The sequence below is a fragment of the Gossypium raimondii genome, chromosome 12, assembly GCF_025698545.1.
Source record: "Gossypium raimondii isolate GPD5lz chromosome 12, ASM2569854v1, whole genome shotgun sequence".
Classification (NCBI taxonomy): Eukaryota; Viridiplantae; Streptophyta; class Magnoliopsida; order Malvales; family Malvaceae; genus Gossypium; species Gossypium raimondii.
The window spans coordinates 8829220-8841701 of record NC_068576.1 but is presented as its reverse complement, the minus strand read 5'-3'; the positions used below and the strand labels follow the sequence as shown (position 1 = coordinate 8841701).

Below are 12482 nucleotides of genomic sequence, written 5' to 3'. Positions count from 1 at the left end.
TAGCAACAAACATTTTGAATGAAAATGTTAAAATTATAATCAATATTCAAGAAATTCAATACTATAAATACAATCAATCATAATATTTTCAATGATTTGTATTAATCAACCTCAAAAATTATTACACAATCAATATGTTAGGAATATCATACAAAATGAATATCCCAAACTTATTTAATAAATAAAAACTAAATCGGAATAAAAATCCTAATCGATCATAAGAAAAACCACGTTCCTAATTTTCTAATAGTTATTCATAATCCTAATTTTCAAGAAATTAATCAATAAAGTTTGGAAAGAAAAAAAGAGTTGTTACTAAATTAGGGAGACTCACTTGAAAGTATTGAAAGATTAATCACCTATCTTGTAAAAATTCTAAAGAGTGTGTGAGAGAATAAGAGAAATTTGAGAGAAATGTGATGACTATTGAAGGAAAATAAAAAAGATTAGTGATTTTTTTAGTATTGGAGAGAGATTCATTTTTTTCAAATAAAATAAATTATTTTATAAAATAATATTTTCAAAAATTTTGGTGGGTCATTTTAATTTTTTTTGAAGTTAAATTTTTTGTGGGGTTATTTCATTTTTTTGTGGGATTTGTTCACCAATTATATATATTTTTTAAAAATTACAAGTGTTTCTTTTAACTTTTTCTAATCTTATATGTAGGTCCACTCATGTGAATAACCTCGATTTTTAGTATATAATCCATAAATCATCAAAATATTTCAATTCGAGTTAGTTTTTATTGTTGGTCCTTAGAATCGAAGGCAGTGACGGCTATAAGGGAAGTGAAATTTGCAAAACGAATTGGTCAAAGATCTTTCTTGCATGGGACATACCACTGAATGTGGGAAAATGATAGCTCTAGTATCATAAGGCAAGAACTTTAGTTTCGCAAACCGCGCAGCTTTAGGTGATTCTTTTGCTTCAAATCCGTATAAGTCAGCCTATCTCTTAAAAATAAGAATTCTCAAAGGAAATTCTTTAAGGCGCCGAAATAAAACGAAAGAAAACTCAAAGGAATGAGCAATGAAAGAACTAAAAAACCCACACGAAAGCAATACACACAAGGTGTTTGAGTAATACTCTCAAATATATTGAATAACTATGAATGGAATGAATACAAATGGGGGGGAAAACCTCTATTTATAGTTGATTTCCCCCAGATCCAACGGTGCAGATTGAGTTGCATCAATGGCTGAGATTAATGTCTATCTACAATATGAGAGTCCTAAGGGATTTAAACTCTATACAATCTTCTACCTTAGGATTTACAATATTCACCATGATAATTCTAGTTTTACTAAAGTGTTCCACCGGGCCACTGAGACTTTTCAAGTAGATGGACTTCTTCATATGTTCCACAAATTGGGTCAGATCAAATGGGTCAAATTAACCCCATTTAATCATTTAACCTCTATGGGATGCTCTGTGTGCATTTGTCACAAGCTTTGATTTGCTGCCCATGACACTAGAATATAGTTGAGGTGTATTTTTTATTTTAAAATATATATTTAATTTATCCATGAGGTATTGATTTTTGAACAATTTTTTTATCATTCTTATGTATGTATTGATGGATCAAGCCATTTGTATGTCAAGTTGATTTATAAGTTGTGCATGCATGATATTTAAATTTTTAACTGTTGATTAACTAACAGATGGATAGTGAAATATTTTAAAAGGTTATGGATCATAAATGTTACCCAGTTAAGGTTATAGGTGCAAATAAAACTCAAACATACAGTGATAGATTATGGGTAAATTAGTTTTCTTATTTTTATGTAAACTAGAATGGTTCACTCTCGCTTTGGGCTGGGTTAATTATTTGTTTATGTCAAATTATAGAGTAAATATTTGAAAATTAAATATATTCTAAGCAAAGTTTTTAGAACCAAACCGGTGGTCGAACTAGTTAGACTACCGGTTTGTATAGTTCGATTAAATGAATCATTAAAAACATAAAAATAAAAATATTTTAAAAATAAAAACGATTCAATCGAGTTTTTAGCCTAATTCTACAAACTCATACCAGTTCGTAGGTCAACCAATCTGATGACTCTCTTCAGACTAGTACCTCGGCCAATTTTATCAGTTCAAACAAACATGACTCTAAGTCTCTACACTTCGTACATTTAGAATTTAGTCCTTCAACTTTATTTTAATCTCTCAACTTTAAGGATTTAGAAATTCGTCTTTCAAATTATTTATAACCACGTAATATTTTAATTGAAAAGCTAACAATATTAACCATTTGAACTAATTAATAAAATTATAAAATATAAATGTCAAAATATGTTATAAATTAAATTATAATGATTAAATCTCAATTTTAACCAAATTAGATGGATTACAATTGAAAATTAACCATTTTTCATAAAATGGAAAAAAAGAAAAGAAAATGAGCTTGTGGTTGTGTGAGATGTGTCTTAAAAGGAAGGTTCTTTTGGCATTCATTTAATATAAAGGTATAGATTTATATTCCATTTAGGGGTTGTTTAGATCGTTGAATGTATTGGTGCGAATATTACAATCCGTAATTATTCACATAGTCAAAATTTAATAAAGATGTTGTTGACTATTCTGAATTTGTCATTTGTCCTCATTCTATTGCGGAAATTTTAATTTCTGATTGTCGTCATGATTTGGGTGATAATGAAGGGAGATAGTGTCGAGTGTATTAAGTAAGCCTATTGGCTTAGCTTTAGGTTCTCTCATTGTTTTCTCCTTTTATCTTGTTGACAACCTTGATTCATTGATAGCAGCCTTAACAGCTACTAATCAGGGATATAACAACAAATTTTAGAGATTAAATTGATATTATTTCCATATTTATCATGATACTTTATGTAACAGCCCGTTTCCAGTGAAATCGAAACAGTGGTTTCAGAACCACAAATCCGAAGTTGGAAGAAAATTTATTTTAATATTATTTTATGGTCTACAGTATGATAGAAATATCGTATCAAAATTTCGTTAAGAAATTTTATCGCTTTATGTCTAATTTGATAAAATGACTAAATTGCATAAAGTACAAAAGTTGAATTCTAATAGCTAAATGTATTAAATAGTTATGGAATTGTAAATTGGAGGTCCTTATATATTAAATAGACAATTTAGAGTAGTTATTGGATAAGAATGATTATTCATCATTGGAAATTTAATAAACTATTAAAGTTAATTTTGGAAAATTAATGATAAAATGATGATAAATAAATAAAATAAAATAAACTATTATCATTTTCATCATCATCCACCAAAAATAAAAGAAAATCCTAGCCATGGAAATTTGAGTTTTAGCAAACTTATTTTACTCATTTAGGTAAGTATTCTTGTCCCGTTTTTAATGATTTATATGTTTTCGAGATCGTAATAGCTTAATCTAGCTAACTCGGGGATTAATTTGTAAAACTGTTAAAGTATTATGGTTTTTCCATTGATGAGTATGCTTGAATTTTGAAGTTTTATGATAGAAAATGAAAGGTTGTTGTTAGATAAACAACTTTTGTAAAGAGAATTTTGATGAAATTATCAATTAGGGACTAAATTGAAAAGATGATAAATTATGGAAAAATTTCTGAATTTTATGAAATACATGGGTTGCTATCAATATGTACAAAAAAATCGGCTAGGCTTGGATAATGATTAAATTGCATGAATTTTATTTTCCGAGCCGAGGGGCTAAATTGTAATGAATTAAAAGTATAGGGGCAAAATAGTAATGTTTCCAAAAATATATGCTGGACTAAATTGAATATGAATTATATTGAATTGTGTTAAATTCATTCGTATAGATCCGGTTAGACCTAGTACAGAGTTAGATCGAGGCAAAGGAAAAATATCGGATTAGTCGCCTTCGTATCTACGTACATTTGTCGAGGTAAGTTTGTGTAATTAAATAATACATTAATATGTGTTGAATTGAATTGTTGTTTGTGATTTTTACAATTGTAATGAATAAATACTGGTTGTATATTCGACGATTATCGAGTCTCGTTTGAACCTTATGAAATTCGTAAGATACAAATGACATGTCATTAGGGTTATCGTTTTGGTTGTAGACCTACATGTGTTGTGGACACACCATAGCTCTTATGAGCTTCCCGATGCTCAACTCGCATGAGCTTCCCGTTATTTAGCTCACATGAGCTCCCCGTTATTCAGCTCGGAGGAGCTTACTATTCTACAGCTCGTATGAGCATACATGTAGATGAATTGACGGATTACAATTCAGTACACTTCGTGTGTACTGCCTGTGTATCCAACGATATTCTAAATGGTTCAACGGGCACAATTCTGTTATGAAATCATATGAGTTTGATATGAACTATTACCGGTATATACATGAAATATATGAAATATGATTATTTGATGAATTCCACCATGTGTGTTGGATTTTATATGTGATTTTCATGGCTAATATGTTGGTGATCATGTGTTTAGGCTTTTGGTCAAATTGATTGAGATATGCTATGTTTACTTACCTATTTTGTGGAAATATGGTAAGTTAAATTCTATATTATACGAACTTACTAAGCTTAAATGCTTACTTTGTGTTATTTTTCATGTTTTATAGTAATTCGGAAGCTCATTTGGGTTTGAAGCTGGTCAGAGCTATTTCACATTATCCATTGGCTTTTTTGGTACTTTCAATAAATTAATTTCAGTTATAATGGCATGTATAGGATATTTTGGCCAATGTTGGTATATAAATGTTTTGTTGGGATAAGTCCTTTGAATGGCTTGTGTTTGATATATTTTGATGTGTTTATATATATGGCTTAAAAATATTTAATGTGTGTTTGATATAGTTGAATGATGGAAAACTTATAGGTATATTGATGATTGAGTTGAAATAGTATATTTGGTACAATTATGCATATATGCATTTGGTTATCTAGGTAAATATGGATATTTGGTTGACATGTTATCAATTTGTCATTTGAGGTACCTAAGGGCATATTGGTTGTATGTTGTGATAATACATGTTTAAGACTTGATTTTAGCTTGATTTGGATGCCTTGTTATGGCTTGTTGATGTGTAAAAATGTTAAGTTAGGTTGATGTCAATTTAAGTGAGAAATGTGGCTTGGAAAATAATTTATTTTTGTCCACACGGGCAGAGACACAGGTGTGTGTCTCAATTGTGTGTGCACACGACCAAGTCACACAGTCATGTGTCCCCTATATATTTAAAATTGTGCAATTCAGTATGCTCAACACGGCCTAGCACACGGACGTGTGACTTGGCCGTGTGACCCAAGTTAGAGAGTTACACGGGCATGGACACGGGTTGAGACACGGCCATGTGCCCCTATTTTGAAAGCCCACATGGCTTAAGACACAGGCGTGTCACCTGACTGTGTGAGTCACACGGACTGGCCACACGGTCGTGTGTCCCCTACAACTTTGAAAACTTTCAATATTTTTCAATTTTTTTGAGTACATGATCTAGTCCTAGCTTGTTTCTAACCTGTATTTTGGGCCTCGTGGGCTCATATAAGGGACAATATGTTTGGTTTCGATACATTTCTGATATGAATGTTATATTATATGAAATGTCTAATTAATTGATCTGTAAAGTCCGGTAATGCTCTGTAACCTTGTTTCGGTGATGGATTCGGGTTAGGGGTGTTACATTTTATGTATAAAAACATGTACATATTTTAGAATTATGTATAAAATTTAGTGAATGTTTCCTCAATATGTTACGTTGTGAAATATTTTTTTCTCACTAATATTGTATGTGTCATTTTGATTGCTCATGAACATGAGCCTATGTGATACTTGATTTTGAAGGTTTACATGTTATGTATATAAGTGTGTATGATGGCCAAATTTTGAATGTGTAATGGTTAAGGTAATGCTATGAGAATGGTGTAAAATTGTTCAATAAGTGATTGTTGGGTGATAGTTTAATGCGATGTCTTAAATGTCATCCAAATGGTATTTGTAGGTATGGTTTGGTATAAAAACATGATATTATGAGATGTCGAATTATGGTATTCTAGATCATAAATGTCGCTTGGACTTTGAATGGCTATATGTCATATACATATATGTGTTTATATGCGAGCTGTGTCTATTTGTGAGTTGTGTTTATATGCGATTTGTGTCAATGTACGAACTGTCACTGTAATGTATGTGTGAACTGATTATGTAACTAGTCATGTGCTAACTGACTCTATAATGTATATGAAAGCTAGTTTTGTCAAGTGTGTGTGAACTAATTCATTAAAGACGTTATGTGTGAACTGACTTTGTATGGTGTCTATGTGCGAGCTCTCTCTAAAGTATCTAAGTGCGAGCTGGTCTATAAAGTAATAATATGCATGTTGTGTAAATCTGTGAGCTGTATTGACGTGCGAACTATGTCAATACATGAGCTACATCAACATGTGTGTTGTAGTAAAAGTACAAGTTGAATTGTTGTAGTATCCTATAGCTCGGGTCCAGTGACTGAACCGAGCGAGGGGTGTTACATAATGTGTTTGTGAGCTTTTGTGGTTGCGAAAGATATTGGATGAACTAAGGTTGTTGGACGAAAATGGATCATCCTTGTATTGTGACAACAAGACAGCCATCAGCATCACTCAAAATCCAGTGCAACACGATAGGACCAAGCACATTGAAATTGATTGTTGTTTTATCAAAGAAAAAGTAACAAATGGTGTCTTAAGCCTATTTCATCTAGTGTCAAAAAAATAGTTGGCCGATGTCTTCACCAAAATGCTTAGTTGTAAGGCTTATCATAATCTACTTTTCAAGTTGGGCATGTGAGACATTTATACACCAACTTGAAAGGGAGTGTTGACAACCTTAATTCATTGATAGCCTTAACAGCTACTAATTAGGGATATAGCAACATAATTTTAGAGATTAAATTGATATTATTTCCTTGTTTATCATGATACTTTGTGTATAGAAACATTTACAATTTTAGAACCATGTATAAAATTGAGTGAATGTTCCCTCAATATTACCTAACCCCTTTCTCTAATTCTTAACATATCTAATTTTATTTTTAATGAAATGATCTTTTCCTTCAAAAAAAATTAATTGTTGAAAATATGATATTATTAATAGTGTTAAGAACCACTAATATAGGGTAATATCAATATTACCTCCTCTTTAGATATTGTAAAATTTCATCCAAAATGTTACTTTTGTACCAATTTGATACTTTTATTTTATCATTTTAGTCAAATTTTCTCTTAAACCATAGCAAAATGATATGTTTCAGTAAAAAGTAATTTATATATGTTTGATCTCCTTTTATATAGTTAGTATTCAACATATATTCTAGTTAAATGAATCAAACTTTTAGGGAAATTCGGATTGGGAAATGTTTGATTACATATGGTAATAGGATTACCCTCCCATGTAGATTACTTTGTATATTATCTAATATGTTACATTGTCTTGTTTGATTCATTTGATTAGAATGTAAATTTTTGTTATTTGATTGATGGAAAAAATTGCCTAAAGACACATTTTACTAAATTATCCTCATAAAATTTATTTATTTTTATTATTTACTACATAACATAGTGGTCGATACCATATTGATACCGGTCGCAACAGCTAGTGCATACCATTTCAACCCTAAATAGGACCAATTTTTTTGGGGGTTTGATTAAATTATAAGAGCTTGTTTGGTTGGGGGAATCGGTATGCATTTCCCCTATTCCCTGGGCCCACCACCAAATAGATGTTTTACACCCCTATTCCTTTCCGTGTCTGCTACTGATATTGGATGTAATAGCTTTGAAGTGGCGATTAGGGATTCCCCACCAATTCCCAATTTTATTTTCTGTTTTCTGCCCTCATCCTCTCGCGACGTTTCCCAATTTTTTCCCTTCCAGATTTCTACTTCTTCTTCTGGTACGGTACGCTTCTTTTCTTCTCACATTTCTTTTCTTTTCTCCAGATTTCTGTTTCTTCTTCCAAATTTTTTCCTGTTTTTCTTTTCTTTTCTTTTCTATAAAATCGATTTTGATTTTGCTTTGCTTTTGCTTGTGCTTGTGCTCAAATCTAGAATATTTGTTTTTGTTCTCCTAATTTTGATTCGTTTCTAGCATTTTCCATTCGACTTTTCTTTGTATTGCACGTTCGATTGAACAGATGAATTTTTTTTCATTCATCATGTTCTATTATTTGTTTATTCTATTGCATGTTTGTCTAATTCTATTGTTTTCCTTGTTGTGCTTTATTGTGAGAGTGAGTGAGTGTTTGTTGGTATATCTGCAGAATGTGATTTTAATATAGGGGAAATACAGTGAACGTGCTCATCTTTGTCTTTCGAGTCTGAAACTAAAACAACACTCTCACACTTTGAAGATAACATGAGTAGTGTGTTTTTCCTCCGTTTCTGTTTATAGATTATCTCTATTGTTTTGGTTCATGTTTTGGTTCATGTTTTGGTTTCTGTTAAGTTGATGTTTTCACTTTGCAGATATTTGCAGATATTTTTCACTTTGGGCAGTTAGTGATAAAAAATATGGAGGATTAAGCTTTTCATCCTAAGATGTTGGTGAAGTTCTTGCTTTCTCTGGTATATCCATAACTTCCAATGTTGCAATAATTTCCTATTTGAAATTTTCTTTTTCAGAAAGCGTTAGTCTAATAGCATGCTTTCCATCATTTCCAGGATTTGGTCTTTTACTGTTTCAACTGCTGTTGTATCCACCAGTTGAGAGACGCCTTGGGCCTCTCATGGTTACACGCCTTTCAGCTGTAAATTCTTACCTCCACATCACTGTATTCCTATACTTACTTTTCTTTTGGTTAATCTATAGATACACCTTTTAATTTTTAACCATTTGGCACCTAAAGAGAAAAATAAAATTTATAATCAAATTATTATATTTTATTTTCATCAAGTAAATTAAACCAAATTGAATGATGTTGTTAAATAAAATGCTGACCTGTAACTTCATTGACCAATAGTAAATCCTCACTTCTTGGATCAATGTTAGAAAATATTTGACTTGACTTATGGCGGATCAGTATTGATTACAGTTCCACATCACCATTTTATGTGATGGATTTTTATTTTTTTTATTTTTAGTAAAATAGCTAGTTGATGCTACTTTTTTGTAATCTTCAGGTAATATCAATTCCATTGTTGTCATGTTTCCCCATATAGCAATGCTTTCAGGGGTAGTCCTGCATTTGGTGATAAATTGTGCAGCCATATTAAGAAACATTCTATCTGTAAGTGAATCTAAATCCTAAATATGTACAAATACATGGAGAAGTTTCTGGTTATGAACTCCAGGTTCTGAATCTAATGAATACACTGAAATGAATCAGACACGTTTCTTTTAAACTGTTTTTCTTTCTTTGTTCTTTTCGGTTGAAACCATCTGATTTAAGGGGCAAATTCATTGGTATCGTGTAGGTTTCACTTGTTACTGGATTATTCATATTGCTGAACAATGCAGTGGTAATGTTTTCTGCCCATATTTTGGGAAATATTTCATGTTAAATCTATGTTGAACCCTTCATTTTTTTTTTCAGACATGGGGGTGGACATACAACCCTCCAAATACATAGAAACACTGAGAAAAACAATTGTATTAATTGACTTTGATTGTATATACATGAATTATCATTCCTCTCTCTGGTTTCAACATTGTTTGTTTATTCTTTTTCTTGTTTCAGCCTAAGTCAGAGAGGGGCCGCTAATGCCATTTCAATAACTGCAATGTCTGTTTTCAAAGCATTTGGTCCAGCAGGAGGAGGAGCGCTGTAAGTACCTTTTTTCTTTCCATTTTCTGTATGTATTTTAGCTTTTTATATATGAATTACACTAGTCTATTTGAGCAGCAAAATCTGCACAGTTCAGCACTTTCAATTTTTACAAACTGACAATGCTTTTGTGCCACAATATCGTCGACATATTCGAGATTTTGATGGAGAGGTCTTAGTTTACATTGTTGATAAAACGTTGAACTTAATTAATTCTTAAATTTCAAAGGTCTTGAAGGGCCAAATGTGAGGGCTTCTTATTATGGTTGATTATATTGTTAAAACGAAATCTATAGAACCTGAACTAGGTCAAGTTGATGCATGTGGTCACCCTTAAAAAGTAATGCAGTAGATTTAGTGTTCGATTCCTAGAATGTGCAACATCTTCCCTTAACCTCAAGCCGCAACCTTTTTTATACTCCTTGCTTAGAGAGACGAAACCAAAGATTAATTCAATCTTAAATTTAGCAAATGTTTGTTTTCTTCCTGGTCAATTTATATACCAGAACTACTATTTTCTTATTTTCTTTTGACTCAATAAGGGTCTTATCAACCTTTTTTCGTTCATGAAAAGGTAGATTTTCTTGGGCACAAGAGCGACAAGTTGCCTCTTTTCTTCTAGGTTTGTAATTGAATCCTAATAATACAACCTCAAAATAGGCTCGGATCGATTTACTATATATACGTATTGGTATTTAATACAAGACATTTCTTTGTTTTTTGGATTTTGGAAACAGGTGATCAAATGGTTTTCTTTGCGCCAATCATGGTTCAATTTATTGGGTTGCTATTGACTTTCAAGCCCTTTCTTGCTGAACCGTACCAGAGAGAATAGCATCAACAATTATTTTTTTAGTTCACTTCATCAGTGTTCTCATCATATGAATCATTGTTGATTAGTGAATTGACCCGAATAAAGTTTATAATAATTGGAATGGTATGTCATTACAATGTTCTAATTTTTTGATGTTGAAAAATTGTATAACATATGGATTATGACATAGAATTTCATGAATTTCATGTAACCTTTTGTTAATATATGAATATTATGTTTATGCAAAATATAATTCTCAAGTTATTTATTATTGTTAATATTTTTTTATTGTAGAATAATTAAATTATTTGTTTCACTAATGATATTTTAGCACATTAAATATGTATTGCGTTTAAAAATAATAAAGTAGATTATTTTAAATTATATTTTATAGTATTATATATTATGATTTTAGTAAATTCATATAAGAATAATTATATTGAATTTTATTAAATTATATATTTTATTAAATTATATTTAATAATAATTATTTTAATTATATTTTATAGTATTATATATTATGATTTTAGTAAATTCATATAAGAATATTTAATATTAAGAATTTTATTAAATTATATACTTTTATTAAATTATATTTAATAATAATTATTTAAAATTATATTTTATAGTATTATATATTATGATTTTAGTAAATTCATTTAAGAATATTTAATATTAAGAAATTTATTCAATTATATATTTTATTAAATTATATTTAATAATAATTATTTTAAATTATATATTATGATTTTAGTAAATTAATATTTAATATTAAGAATTTTATTAAATTATATATTTTTATTAAATTATATTTAATAATAATTATGTTAAAATATGATTAAATTATTTATTATTTATATTAATAATCTTATTAAAATTTAATCACAATAAGAATAATCATCTACCTAAAAAAATTATGCTAAGTGTATTATAGTCATTTTAGTTTTTTCCTTATGCTATTAAAACATCATTCCATTCAACCAAACACAATAATACTATTACAGTTCTATTTCATTCCATTCAACCAAACAATTGAATTACTATTACACATCTATTCTATTATACCTCTATTCCATTACAGCGAACCGAACGAGCTGTAAGTGTTTTGATTATCGCAACCAATATCAATTTATATTACTGTGTACCGTTTGTACCTATTGGTACAATATTTTTGTATTTTAAATCATTTTAAATCTTTTTTATCTTGACTATTCTTTTTTATTTACTTAAAAGAACTATTCTTAATATTTATAATTACATTAATAAATAAAATATAATCATTAAATTAAGTTATTTAACAAAATAATAATTCCTACAACTATGAGTGTCATATTTACTGAAATTATTTAATGTTACATAATTTGCTATCTTCAAGTTTGTTATACACAATTGAAAACTTCTTTTAAAAATTACACAATTATTTTTGCTCCTCTATCATTAATCGCATGCTTAATGCTAGTTTACTTCTTTTGAAGCAATATAACATGAAATAAAATAAAAGCGAGAAGCAATATTTAAGCTAAATAAATATATTGTGGATGTTAACAATTTGTTATGATTTAAGGGTGAAAAAGGACGATACTCCAAATTATATAAAAGGAGATTGAACATATATTTTTTTTAAATATGTGATTTTTATGTGGGATAAATTTTAAAACTATACATGAACTTTTATTTAATGTGCAATTGTATACACGAACTTTAATTTGGTACAATTATACACGTGAAACTCTTTAGGGCCTGTTTGATAGGGGGAAAATATTTTCCGGAATTGATTTTCCACATTTTACGGTGTTTGATTGTTGGAAAATGAATTCCTAAGGAAAACATTTTCCAAAACACAGGTAAAACCAACGCATATTTCCGGAAATTGTCTTACCCCTTAGAAATCGCTAAGATATTTTCCACAGCT

The 12482-nt window shown here is 29.7% G+C and overlaps 1 protein-coding gene across 13 annotated transcripts; it reads left to right on the top strand.

The window, feature by feature from the left end:
• The first annotated feature begins 7679 nt into the window (after positions 1-7679).
• On the top strand, positions 7680-10834 carry LOC105763151 (probable peptide/nitrate transporter At3g43790). Of its 13 annotated transcripts, none has more exons than XR_001124096.2 (8): positions 7687-7892; positions 8459-8557; positions 8654-8739; positions 9113-9219; positions 9407-9451; positions 9670-9756; positions 10335-10378; positions 10494-10834. XR_001124096.2 is itself a non-coding variant. In XM_012581272.2 (7 exons), exons 3-7 carry the CDS (start codon positions 8531-8533, stop codon positions 10589-10591), a joined length of 342 nt encoding a protein of 113 aa, XP_012436726.1. In that variant the 5' UTR covers positions 7681-7887; positions 8254-8355; positions 8459-8530; the 3' UTR covers positions 10592-10834. The 13 variants fall into 13 exon arrangements, 6 of the variants coding, with proteins under 6 accessions (XP_012436726.1, XP_012436728.1, XP_012436727.1 ...); XR_001124101.2 differs by having other exon boundaries at positions 7688-7892; positions 10331-10378; XM_012581272.2 differs by lacking the exons at positions 9113-9219; positions 9407-9451 and adding an exon at positions 8254-8355 and having other exon boundaries at positions 7681-7887.
• The last annotated feature ends 1648 nt before the right edge of the window (positions 10835-12482 follow it).

Excerpts from the sequence above, each read along its gene's own strand:
- LOC105763151 (XM_012581274.2), top strand. The coding sequence starts at position 8,531 with ATGTTGGTGAAGTTCTTGCTTTCTCTG. Across the intron at positions 8,558-8,653 it reads TGAAGTTCTTGCTTTCTCTG|GATTTGGTCTTTTACTGTTT; the intron begins GTATATCCATAA and ends CATCATTTCCAG. Across the intron at positions 9,757-10,334 it reads CCAGCAGGAGGAGGAGCGCT|ATTTTCTTGGGCACAAGAGC; the intron begins GTAAGTACCTTT and ends ATGAAAAGGTAG.